At 52.6% G+C, this 12,885-nt stretch overlaps 1 protein-coding gene across 3 annotated transcripts; it reads left to right on the top strand.

Annotated features, from left to right (window-relative positions):
- The first annotated feature begins 2,602 nt into the window (after positions 1 to 2,602).
- Positions 2,603 to 12,848, top strand: CUEDC2 (CUE domain containing 2). Of its 3 annotated transcripts, none has more exons than XM_007963971.3 (9): positions 2,603 to 2,744; positions 10,891 to 10,974; positions 11,297 to 11,440; positions 11,529 to 11,590; positions 11,697 to 11,827; positions 11,913 to 12,095; positions 12,232 to 12,293; positions 12,379 to 12,439; positions 12,525 to 12,848. In XM_007963971.3, exons 2-9 carry the CDS (start codon positions 10,901 to 10,903, stop codon positions 12,669 to 12,671), a joined length of 864 nt encoding a protein of 287 aa, XP_007962162.1. In that variant the 5' UTR covers positions 2,603 to 2,744; positions 10,891 to 10,900; the 3' UTR covers positions 12,672 to 12,848. The 3 variants fall into 3 exon arrangements, with proteins under 3 accessions (XP_007962162.1, XP_007962163.1, XP_037865430.1); XM_007963972.3 differs by having other exon boundaries at positions 2,607 to 2,744; positions 10,894 to 10,974; XM_038009502.2 differs by having other exon boundaries at positions 2,607 to 2,805.
- Positions 12,849 to 12,885: the final 37 nt, after the last annotated feature.

Genomic DNA, 12,885 nt, shown 5'->3' with positions numbered 1-12,885 from the left:
AAAATCAGGGGCTGAAGGTCCGGCCAGTTTCAGAAGCCCTCAGGGCAGGGATCCCGGGAGCCCCTACCTTACAGTATGTGTGTGTCCTTGTGTCTGTGGGGGTCTCTCTCCTCAGCCCACCTTGTGTCCTTGGTCCCCTAGAACTTGACTCCTGCTGCACAGAGCTGGGACTCCCCAGAGTTTGAGTTGGGAAAGGAGAGACTCCCCCTAAGAAGTGTTTTCCATCCTCCTGCCTTGAAAGCTCAGGAAGTTCTTTCTGATACCTGGTCACACACAGCTGCCATCCAACAAACAGGGGATAGGGGAGAGGGGAAGGCACACAGTCAGAGATGGCTTGCAGGGGTCTTGGGCCAGAACTCAGGGCAGCTCTACTGAGGAAACTTGAAAGTTCCGGGAATGGAGAGTGATAGGGAGAGAAGAGTCATCAGTATTGTGCAACGGACAGAGGGAAGCAGGAAAGGGGACGGGGGAGGAAAGGGATGGCTGGTCTCTGGAGGACAGGCAGAGGCCTGGGGCTGTGGGCTGCCCATCACCCCCTTCCTAGGGGCCTGCCCGGCCAGAGTTCAAAGTCGCTGTCACCCCACAACTCATTAACCCTAGTATCACCAGGCTGGAGTGGCAGTGTTTTTATGGGCAAAGCGACGCCGAATGTGCCCCTCCTTTCCCTGCTACCTCCCCCAGGCAGCGAGCATCTTGCTGTCTCTGAGGCCAGAAGAGGAAAGAGACTGTTGTGAGGACCAGAGGTGGAAGAGAAAGCAATAAGCAGTCATCCCGTTTTCTCCATAGTTTCTTCTTCTTCTCCTTCTTTTTTTTTTTTTTTTTTTTTTTTTTGAGACAGGGTCTTGCTTTGTCACTCAGGCTGGAGTGCAGATCACGGCTTACTGCAGCCTTGACCTCTGGGGCTCAAATGATCCTCCCACCTCAGCCTCTGGAGTAACTGGGACTACTGGCATGCATGACCAGGCCCAGATAATTTTTTATTTTTAAATTTTTTTTTGTAGAGACAAGGTTTCGCCTCTTCAAGGCTGGTCTCAAATTCCTGGGCTCAAGCGATCCTCCCACCTCAGACTTGCAAAGTGCTAGAATTACAGGTCTGAGCCACTGCAGCATAGTATCTGGGCACTGCCTCAGTCCCTAGGGGAGAGGAAAGATGGGACTTCTCTCTTGGACTGTGAGCTCCCTGAGAGCAGGGACAGCTTCCAGGTCCCCAGCACCCTACAAGGGAACTAGCACTAAAAAGGGCTCATTCCTGCTGATGGGAGATGGGAAAGCTTATCCTTGAATGGGAATCTTCCCCTTGTGACCCATTTCAGGGTTCCCAAGAGGGGAGGGCTGTGGGGCTTCCCCACAGGGCAGCACCGGGAATCTGTGGCAGCAGGAACAGAAAGAGGAAGCTGAGGTCTTGTTGGGCCCTGCTGTCCTGTTCTAGACAAGCAGCCCTGCCAACATCGGGATGAAGGCCCCAGGGATAGGCATGGTCTACAGGCTGTCCATGACCAGGGCTCAGATGGATCCTCACCCTGGCACCTGCTACCACCCAACCTCCCCCAGACCACGTCCAAAATCCCAGACTCCACCCTCTGAAGACCCAGACCTGTAGCCCACCCCAATCTGGGGGAGACACTGCTGTTAAGGGAATGCAAAAGGTACAGACAGGGTGGGGAAGTCAGCACCTAAGAGACCTGCCTGGGCCACGTGGCAAAAACTCCGTTTCTAAAAAGAAAAAAAAAAAAAAAAAATAGCTGGGCGTAGTGGCATGCTCTTGTGGTTCCAGCTACTCCGGAGGCTGAGATGGGAGGATCACTTGAACCCAGGAGGTCGAGGCTGCAATGAGCCATGTTCGCGCTCGTGAACCTGCACTCCAGCCCTGGGCTGTAACAGCAAGAAAAAAAAAAAAAAAAAAAAAGAACGAGAAGGAAGGAAGGAAAGGAAAGAGAAGGAAAGAAAGGAAAACAAAGAAAAAAAGAAAAGAGGCCAGGCAGGGTGGCTCATGCCTGTAATCCTCAGCACTTTGGGAGGGCGAGGCAGGCGAATCACAAGGTCAGGAGTTCGAGACCAGACTGGCTGTAATCCCAGCTACTAGGGAGGCTGAGGCAGGAGAATCTCTTGAACCTGGGAGGCGGAGGTTACAGTGAGTCGAGATCCCACCACTGCACTCCAGCCCGGGCGACAGTGCGAGGCTCCCTCCGAAGAAGAAGAAAGAAGAAAGGAGAAAGAAGAAGAAAGGGGAAAGAAGAAAGAAGAAAGAAGAAGAAGAAGAAGAAAGAAGAAAGGAGAAAGAAGAAGAAAGAGGAAAGAAGAAAGAAGAAAGAAAAAGAAGGAGAAAGAAGAAAGAAGAAGGAAGGAGAAAAAGAAGAAGAAGAAAGAAGAAGAAGAAAAAGAAGAAAGGGAGAGAGAGAGGAGAAAGAGAAAGAAAGAGAAAGGTCTCTGATGGATGAGAAGAACAAGGCGGGGATGCAGTCCTACCCACTTCGACTCCACCCCCTCTCAAGACCTTCACTTCTAACGCCTCCCTACGCGCAACAAAACTGGCCGCCGCGGGAGCCCGTCGATAGCCCTGGGACGCTTGAGAATTAGAGCAGAAGCTCCGCCCTGTTGTGGGCAATGTGACCTTCTCAAACATGGCCGCCACGGCGCCTCTGGAAGGGAACCGCTCTGGGCCCCGCCTTTGATCTCGTTGGTGGGGCTGGGGGATGAGAGCTGCACCGCGCGGGACAAGTCGCCGGCGGCGCCCGACGGAGCAGGTGATTTCCCCTCCGGCCCCCGGCCCAGGGCTAGGAGAGTCGCGGAGAGCGCTGACCCAGGGTACCCGTCCAGTGTGTTCCCCCACGGTACCCCCCCGGGGCCCACCGGACCCCCATCTCTGATTCTCGCCGTGGCCTGTATCAAGGCACAACCAGTTACCTCAGGCCTGCCTCGTCATGTGTCCTCCAAGGCCACAGCCGCATCCCCGTGCCCTCGGGCGCACTATTCTGGACGCTTACGGGTGTCCCGCTAGCGGGTTTAGGGAGCTGCTGCTTCAGGGGTCGTCCGTCATCGCGGTCCCACTTCCTGTGCTCGCCCTCCCTGTTTGTGTTCCCGCCTGACTTTGGATGTAGGGATCCCTTGTTCTCCTCAATGTCCTTGATGCCTCTAAGGTCTGACTTGGGAATCAGGGGACAATTATATCCTCTGGGGCCTGCGTTATGGGTCCAGGGCCTCAAGAACCGGGCTTCACAGGGGCTGGGAGAAGCATTGAAGACCTCCATGCTAGACCCCTTGGTGCCTCCCTGAGAAGTTCGCTAGGACTCCTTTCACACTAGCTCCCAGGATTCCTCCTCCCACATGGCCTGCTCTCCCTCCACTTTAAGCACCTCCCCACCCCAAGGGAGTACCATAGTACTTCTTACCCCAGTCTCACTTAAATTTGTCCACAGTGTCTCTACCTAGCATCTGGAGGGTCCAGGCCTGTGCTTCTCTTGGGAAGCTCCCAGGTCAGCTGGGAGCAGCGAAGATGGGGCAGTTAGAGTTGGCTGCAGAAAGGAAGTGAGTCCTGCAGAATGAGATTTAGAGAAGCAGAGGCAAAGATGCTCTGAGCTGGGAGAATGGTGTGAGCAAAGATTCTGAAATAAGCAATATAGCCAGCGAGGCAGGAGAGGAGGTTCCGAATATAGGATGGGGCCACACAGTTTGCATCGTGAGAGATGAGGTAGTGCGGTGGTTAACAGTGAGGGTTCTGGGGCCAGACAGCCTGGGTGTAGATCTGCCATTAACTTGCCCTGTGACCTTGGGCAAGTTACTTAACCTCACAGTGCCTTCATTTTCTTTCGGGTAAAATGGGGATAATACTGCCAGGCTCATGCCTGTAATCCCAGCACTTTGGGAGGCCGAGGTGGGCGGATTGCCTGAGGTCAGGGGGTCGAGACCAGTCTGGCCAACATGGTGAAACCCCGTCTCTACTAAAAAATACCAAAAAAATTAGCCAGGCATGGTGGCATGCAACTGTAATCCCAGCTACTCGGGAGGCTGAGGCAGGGGCATTGCTTGAACCAGGGAGGTGGAGGTTGCAGTGAGACGAGATCACGCCACTGCACTCCAGCCTGGATGGCAGAGCGAGACTCCGTCTCAAATAAATAAACAAAACAAACAAACAAATAAATAAAATAAAACATATCTACGTTTAATGTTATTGTAAGGATTAGGTAAGTTAATACATGTAAAAGTGCTTAGGACAATGCCTAGTAAGCAGAGGCAATAAATGCTAATATTACCATCATCAGAGGCATTTAGGCAGGACTCATGACAGGATGACAGTCACATTTAGTAGACACCATCAACCTATGATCCCTAATTTGGGGCCCCGTAGAAGTAATGGGGTTCTGTGGGCTACATCTGGAATTTGAAATGTCTCATGGAAATCATGTTCTTACCCTGGAGAAGGCTGGCTGCTTAGGTGCTAATTAGGAAACCAGTCTGGCAGACCAGGTCTTCCCCAACGCAGGGGCTATGCTGGGAGAAGTATTACAGGAGCCCCTGAGTAGGAAGGATGTGCTGAGGAAGGCTAGCGGGAATGGGGAAGGGTAAAAGAGCTTAGAAGCCTGGGTGAAGTTTGGGTGGACCAAGAATAGGAGGAGGGAGGGAGGATGTTCCCTTGGAAGACAAACTAGAGAAAAGCTTAGGGGAGCAAGTCTTTTTATTTGGGGACAGGGAAGAGTTTCCTAAAAATTCCCTGGCCCCCAGGCCTTGGCTAAAAACCCAGAAGCATGAGACACATCCCTGAGAAGCTTCTTCCCTAGGAACTGGGCTTTCAGGCCGGGCCTGGTGGCTCACGCCTGTAATCCCAGCACTTTAGGAGGCCGAGGCGGGCAGATCACCAGAGGTCGGGAGTTTGAGACCAGCCTGACCAACATGGAGAAACCCCGTCTCTACTAAAAATACAAAATTAGCCAAGCATGGTGGTGCATGCCAGTAATCCCAACTACTCAGGAGGCTGAGGCAGAAAAATCACTTGAACCCAGGAGGCATAGGTTGCGGTGAGCAGAGACCACGCCATTGCACTCTAGTCTGGGCAACAAGAGTGAACCTCTCTGTCTCAAAAAAAAAAAAAAAAGAAAGAAAGAAAAAAAGAAACTGGGCTTTCAGCCGGGTGTGGTAGCTCATGCCTGTAATCCCAGCACTTTCGGAGGCTGAGGTGGGAAGATCACCTGAGGTCGGGAGTTCAAGACCAGCCTGACCAACATGGTGAAAACCCATCTCTACTAAAAATACAAAAAATTAGCTGGGCCTTGTGGTGGGCGCCTGTAATCCCAGCTACTCAGGAGGCTGAGGCAGGAGAATTGCTTGAACCTCCCAGGTTCACACCATTGTACTCCAGCCTGGGCAACAAGAGCGAAACTGCGTCTCAAAAAAAAAAAAAAAATGAAGCCGGGTGCGGTGGCTCACGCCTGTAATCCCAGCACTTTGGGAGGCAGAGGCGGGCGGATCACAAGGTCAGGAGATTGAGACCATCCTGGCTAACACAGTGAAACCCCGTCTCTACTAAAAATACAAAAAATTAGCTGGCGCCTGTAGTCCCAGCTACTCGGGAGGCTAAGGCAGGAGAATGGCGTGAACCTGAGATCACGCCATTGCACTCCAGCCTGGGTGACAGAGAAAGACTCCATCTCAAAAAAAAAGAAAGAAAGAAAGAAAGAAAGAAACCGGGCTTTCATGCAGCAGCCGTGGGCCTTTGTCCCAGCAGAGGCTACCATGCAACTGACAGCCCAGGATTCAAGGGTGATGTAACCCAGGTCGAGGTAGGTCCCTTGAGGTGGCTCTACCCTGAGGGAGCTGCATGATGGGATCTAGTATGCCTGGGCTGAGCCATTCTGCTCTTCCTCAGGGCCCATGAGGGCTCTGGAGCAGGTGGCATGCATCCCCCTTGTAGGCTGGGGCTTCTCAGTCCTGCTTTCCAAAGTAACCCCTGTGCTATGAGCAACTCTGTTACCACTCAGGGGACCAGGCAACTGTGAGCATAGAAGATAGCCCTGTCCCAACTTGAAAGTCTTGATATCCTCCCTTCCCCAGAGTAGCCCCTAGAATAGATGCTGAACTAGGTGACCTGGATTTAAATCTGTCTACCGCAGTCAAGCCAGGTGACTCTGGGCAAGTCATTAAACACACTGAACTTCATTTCTTCATAGGTAAATTGGGGTGTAACTGTTTATTGAGTGCTCACTTCATGAGAGATGCTGAGTATACATTGGTGAATGTCAGCCCAGTGTGTAGTCCCTGCTTTATGAGACAACTGGAAGAAACATTAAATGTTGTCCAAATAATAATTATGGCTGTGAAAGGTGCTGCTAGTCAGAAAACATAGCCTGCATAGAGAGTGTAATATGGCAGGGACCAAACCAGTTCTAGGTCAGGGGTAGTGTCCCTTGAGAAAGGGAATTATTTTTATTTAAAAGTATTTTTCTTACAGGCTGGGCGTGGTGGCTCAAGCCTGTAATCCCAGCACTTTGGGAGGCCGAGACAGGCGGATCACAAGGTTAGGAGATCGAGACCATCCTGGCTAACACAGTGAAACCCCGTCTCTACTAAAAAAATACAAAAAAAAACTAGCCGGGTGCGGTGGCAGGCGCCTGTAGTCCCAGCTACTCAGGAGGCTGAGGCAGGAGAATGGCGTAAACCCGGGAGGCGGAGCTTGCAGTGAGCTGAGATCCGGCCACTGCACTCCAGCATGGGTAACAGAGGGAGACTCCATCTCAAAAAAAAATAAAATAAAATAAAAAAATTTTCATTTTTTTTTGGTGGGGGGGTGCTGGGGGACGAAGTCTTGCTCTGTTGTCCAGGCTGGAGTGCAGTGGCGCCATCTCGGCTCACTGCAACCTCCGCCCCCCAGGTTCACCCCGTTCTCCTGCCTCAGCCTCCCGAGTAGCTGGGACTATAGACGCATGCCACCATGCCTGGCTAATTTTTGTATTTTTAGTAGAGACGGGGTTTCACTGTGTTAGCCAAGATGGTCTTGATCTCCTGACCTCATGATCCGACCCACTCGGCCTCGCAAAGTGCTGGGATTAGAGGCATGAGCCACTGTGCCCAGCCTAAAAATATTTTTCCCCAAAAAGAGAGATGGAGTCTTGCTGTGTTGCCCAGGCTGGTCTTAAACTCCTGAGCTCAAACGATCATCCTGCCTCAGCCTCCCAAAGTGCTGGAATTACAGGTGTGAGGTACCGTGTCCAGCCAAGGAAGGGAATTTTGAAATGAGACCCAAAAGATCAGACAGAGTGACAATAAGTGAAGAGGTGGAGGCAGAAGGGTGCCCAGGCAGAAGAAATAGTTTGTGTAGCCCTAGCACCTAGAAAAATGCACGCACTGGATAGGTGCTCCATACATACTTGTTGACATGTTCCATTCCCATCTACATGCTTTTGACTCCCAAAAGTCTGTTTGGGAGTCAGGAGCATGTAGGTGGTAATGAATGGCTCCAGACCCATAGGTGCAAGTGGCAGCTCATCGTCTCACTCAGATGATGGGGCAGAAGGCTCAGAAGGCACACTACCTTGCCATGAAAGAGCTTGAGGCAAACTGAAAGAAAGCCAGGGTGGGGCCGGGTGCTTTGTCACACCTGTAATCCCAACACTTTGAGAGGCCAAGGCGGGTGGATCACCTCAGGTCAGGAGTTTGAGACCTACCTGGCCAACATGGTGAAACACTGTCTCTACTAGAAATACTAGAAATACCTGGCTAAAAAATTAGCCAGGTGTGGTGGCACATGTCTGTAATCCCAGTTACTCGGGAGGCTGAGGCAGGAGAATCTCTTGAACCCAGGCAGTAGAGGTTGCAGTGAGCCAAGGTGGCGCTACTGCACTCCAGCCTGGGTGACAGGGTGAGGCATTGTCTCAAAAACAAAACAAGACAAACAAACAAAAAACAAAAAAAGCGGCCTGGCGTGGTGGCTCACACCTGTAAACTCAGCACTTTGGGAGGCCGAGGCAGGTGGATCACAAGGTCAGAAGATCGAGACCATCCTGGCTAACATGGTGAAACCCCGTCTCTACTAAAAATACAAAAAATTAGCCGGGCGTGGTGTCGGGCGCCTGTAGTCCCAGCTACTCGGGAGGCTGAGGCAGGAGAATGGCGTGAACCCGGGAGGCAAAACTTGCAGTGAGCTGAGATTGCGCCACTGCACTCCAGCCTGGGCAACAGAGCGAGACTCTGTCTCAAAAAAAAAAAAAAAAAAAAAAAAAGCCAGGGTGGAGGGAGGGAAATGATCCAGAAAGATATGATGCATGGTGAAGCTGGAGAGAGATATAGACAAGGTAAGGCCTGCAGTGGAAAGCCATGAAAAGATTCTGGACTTCCCTGAAGGGTAGCAGGAAGGCATTGATAGATTTTAAGCAGGAAAAGATATGATTTTTTTGTACAGATCACACAGCTGTGGTGTGGAGAATAGGTTGTTGGGGGAAAGATGGAGTGGGGAGAAGGGTTAGGAAGGCCTTGCAGGCAAGAAATGGAGAAGAGTGGGAGTAGAAATGGAGAGAAATAGATGTGGCAAGAGATAATGATTAGGGCTTGGCGACTGATTGGATGAGGGAAAGCAAGGGGTAGGATGGTGTCAAGGATAATTCCCATATTTGTGGCAGGAACAGCCCAGTGCCTGGACATGCATTTACTGAGGATGGCCTTGGAGGAGTAAAGCATTTGAGAGAACGTCTGGGACACGCTAAGCGTGAGATGCCTGTAAAACACATGTGGCAGTGTTAGGGAGGTAGATGTCCAAGCCTGTGGCTCAGAGGAGACTGGACTAGAGGACTGGACATTTGGGAATTGATGACATGGCATTGGTACATAAAGATGTGGGCCCAGATGAGATCTTCCAGAGAGAGAGAGTGCTGCAGTGAGAAGAAGTGGCAGCTTTGCATGTGAGGAACTCCCACATTTAGAGGGCAGCAGAGAAGGGGACAGAGAAAGGGCCTTCCACAAAATGGCCAGAGAGGTGGAAGGAAACCAGGAAAGAATGGCGTCTCAGAAACCAAAGTTGGAGCTGCTGAAAGGGCAAATAGGTGAAACCATGAGAAATTACCCCTTCTTTTTTTGTAGATCAAAACCAGACAAAATTGGTAAGCTCATATGGTTCAACATAATTAGACCAAAACCTGGAAAAAGTAACTGACAACCTCAGTCTAAATTTTGAGGCCGGGCACGGTGACTCATGGCTGGCTGTAATCCCAGCACTTTGGGAGGCCAAGGCTGGACTTTAAGTCCAGGAGTTCGAGACCAGCCTGAGTCTTGAACCCTGGACTCAAAACATGGCAAAACTGCATCTCTACTAAAACAAACAAACAACAACAAAAAATAGTAGGTGGTGTACCCCTGTAGTCCCAGCTACTCCGGAAGCTAAGGCAGGAGGATGGCTTGAGCCGGGGAGATGGAGGTTGCAGTGAGCCGAGATCATGCCACTGTACTCCAGCCTGGGTGACAGAGCCAGACCCTGTCTCAAAAAAGAAAAAGAAAAAGAAAAAATTTTGGTGGAGATTTTGGAGCAGAAGCCAGACTCAAGATAGGGAGAAGTGGATAGCATGCGGAGAAGGAAAGAAGGAAGTAGAATTGACAGACTTGGTGATTGACTGGTAGGGGTGAAAGAAGGCAAAATCAAGGGTAATCCCCAGGTTTCAGCTTTGGCAGTTGAGTGGTGTCAGCTGATGAAGCAGATGTGTGTTTGGAGGGGGATGTGTGCAGATCAGTAGTCTATCATGAGTGTGAGGTGTGTAGAACTGGTGGTGCCTCTGAACTTTCTGAGTGAGACGATGAGCTGCCATTTGGACCTATGGATCTGGAGCCATTCATTACCACCCACATGCTCCTGACTCCCAGACAGACTTTTGGGAGTCAAAAGCATGTAGATGGGAATGGAGCATGTCAACAAGTATGTATTCAGCACCTAGCCAGTGTGGGCATTTGACTGGGTGCTAGGGTTACACTCATGAATAAGACAGAGTGTCCCCCTCATCCCCACCTTGCTTTGGAGCTTCTATTTTATGGGGGCAGACAGACAATAGGCAAATAAGCACAAAATAATGTTAACGGTAGTAAGTGCTATATAGGGTTAAGGGGCATGGAGAAGACTTATTTGCCGTAGGTTAGACAGGGAAGGGCTCTCTGAGGAGGTAACATTTGAGCGGAGCCCTGAGGAGTGACTGGATGAGCCATGGATGTCCTGCAGGACACAGACAGAAGGAAGCTCAGCAAGTCTGAGGGACATCAAGGTGGGGCGGGAGCGAGCCAGCGAGGAGGGACTGGGGAGGCTGGAGAGTTGGGAAAGGGCCAGATCTGTGGGCTCCACAGGCCTTGGGGAGGAGGATGGAAAGTGCTCTGCAGATAGCCCCAAGCTGCGGGAAGGGCAGGGACTGGGTGAGAGGAGAGAATCCATGAAAGGCTTCCCCTTCTATCTGGGCCCCAGAGCCAGAAAAGCCCCTTTGTGCAGAGGGTGGGTGGCCTGTTCTGGGTGGGGGAAGGGCTGTGCTTGGTCCTGAGGCTGCTCCTTGAGGGGCTGGACAATGGGGCCCCTTGTGGTTGGACTTGGGAGCCAAGGGGCTCCCTCAGTGATGGGATTCCTGAGCCAGGAGGCATGTGACCCCAAGACCTTGCCAGAAGGTCTGGGACTGATGCTGGGGAATGGGGTAGGGGGATGGGGAGAGGTGGGGGGCACCTCCTCTAGAGGCTGTCTCCACAGTGCCCTGTCCTGTCTCAGGCTGGAGGAGGTGAGATGGGCGGAGGAGGGGGCATGGTTCTGCTTCGGGGAACAGAGGGCAGCATCAACAGATGGCTCCATGGCAGGCCCAGAGGGAGGAGCCACTGCCCCCGGGCCCAGTGGGTAGGGGAAGGCAGAAGAGGGCCTGGCCATCCTGTCTGTCTGTGTCCCTTCAGAAGAGAGAGCATGGAGCTGGAGAGGATCGTCAGTGCAGCGCTCCTTGCCTTTGTCCAGACGCACCTCCCGGAGGCCGACCTCAGGTAGAGATGGCTCCCCGAGAAGGTTCATGTCAGTGCCCTGAGCTGGAGCTGCCAGGCAGTACTATAGGTCCTGGCTGATGGAAAGATGGCAGGAGGGCTGATTAGGATTTGCTGAAGGCCTTACTTCTCATCCTGTCCCTGTCACCTTTGTTGGGCAGATGGGAAACCATAGCTCTGAGGGAGGGGGTTATACTCTCTGGCCTCAAGGATGAAGGTCTAGCTTATAGACCTCATGAAGCTGAGGGCTGGAGTTTCAGGACAGGTGGGGGTGCTGGAGGCATCCAGTATCCTACCCAGGGCTTGTCCTGTTCCCTTCCTGCAGTGGCTTGGATGAGGTCATCTTCTCCTATGTGCTTGGGGTCCTGGAGGACCTGGGCCCCTCAGGCCTATCAGAGGAGAACTTCGATATGGAGGCCTTCACTGAGATGATGGAGGCCTATGTGCCTGGCTTCGCCCACATCCCCAGGTAGGTTTTGGCTGGGGCCAGGAGGAGGAAGGGGCTGGCTGATTATGGGGTAGGCAGAGTCATCCTCTCACCACCCTCATCTTTTCAGGGGCACAATAGGGGACATGATGCAGAAGCTCTCAGGGCAGCTGAGCGATGCCAGGAATAAAGGTGAGTCTGGAGCTCTAGGCACCTGGGTGATTCATAACCCCGCTACCCCCCCCCCCCTTGCTCCCCAGAGCCTTGGCAAACCTGATGTTCTCTTTGCCTATTTAAGAGAACCTGCAACCACAGAGCTCTGGTATCCAAGGTCAGGTGCCCATCTCCCCAGAGCCCCTGCAGCGGCCCGAAATGCTCAAAGAAGAGACTAGGTCTGCTGCTGCTGCTGCTGCGGACACCCAAGATGAGGTACTGGTAGAGAAGGGTACCGATGAGGGACCCACGGGGCTGGAAAGGGGGGAGTATTGCCTCTTGTTAATGTTTGTACCCTTAGGCAACTGGAGCTGAGGAGGAGCTTCTGCCAGGGGTGGATGTACTCCTGGAGGTGTTCCCTACCTGTTCGGTGGAGCAGGCCCAGTGGGTGCTGGCCAAAGCTCGGGGGGACTTGGAAGAAGCTGTGCAGATGCTGGTAGAGGGGAAGGAAGAGGGGCCTGCAGCCTGGGAGGGCCCCAACCAGGTATCTTCTCCCAGCACCCTCTACCATGTAGCCTCAGCTACATTCCACCATGGAGTTAAGCCCCAACCCCTGCCTATCCCCATCTGTTTCCCCTGCTGGTGCCCTTGGGCCTAGACCAGGCCTCCCCTCTCTGCAGGACCTGCCCAGACGCCTCAGAGGCCCCCAAAAGGATGAGCTGAAGTCCTTCATCCTGCAGAAGTGAGTCTGAGCTGGCCTGGGCTGGGCTGGGCCCTAGAGGGTCTTCCCAGGGTGACAGGAGCTTCACCCAGCCAGTTTTTGACAGGTATATGATGGTGGATAGCGCAGAGGATCAGAAGATTCACCGGCCCATGGCTCCCAAGGAGGTGAGAGAGTTAAGGGTTGCTGGGGATGTGGAATGGGTGGGACTGGCTCCTGGCTTCTGCCACTCACTGCCTGATTGCCTGGCAGGCCCCCAAGAAGCTGATCCGATACATCGACAACCAGGTAGTGAGCACCAAAGGGGAGCGATTCAAAGACGTGCGGAACCCTGAGGCCGAGGAGATGAAAGCCACATACATCAACCTCAAGCCGGCCAGAAAGTACCGCTTCCATTGAGGCACTCGCCGGACTCTGCCCGAGCCTTCTAGGCTCAGATCCCAGAGGGATGCAGGAGCCCTATACCCCTACACAGGGGCCCCCTAACTCCTGTCCCCCTTCTCTATTTCCTTGCTCCATAGTGTTAACCTACTCTCGGAGCTGCCTCCATGGGCACAGTAAAGGTGGCCCAAGGAAGGTGTGAGTGCATTCTGGTCATTTCTGCCTCAAGACT

The sequence above is a fragment of the Chlorocebus sabaeus genome, chromosome 9 (assembly GCF_047675955.1).
Source record: "Chlorocebus sabaeus isolate Y175 chromosome 9, mChlSab1.0.hap1, whole genome shotgun sequence".
Taxonomy (NCBI): Eukaryota; Metazoa; Chordata; class Mammalia; order Primates; family Cercopithecidae; genus Chlorocebus; species Chlorocebus sabaeus.
Note: the sequence above shows the minus strand (reverse complement) of the source record. Positions and strands in the feature narration are given on the sequence as shown.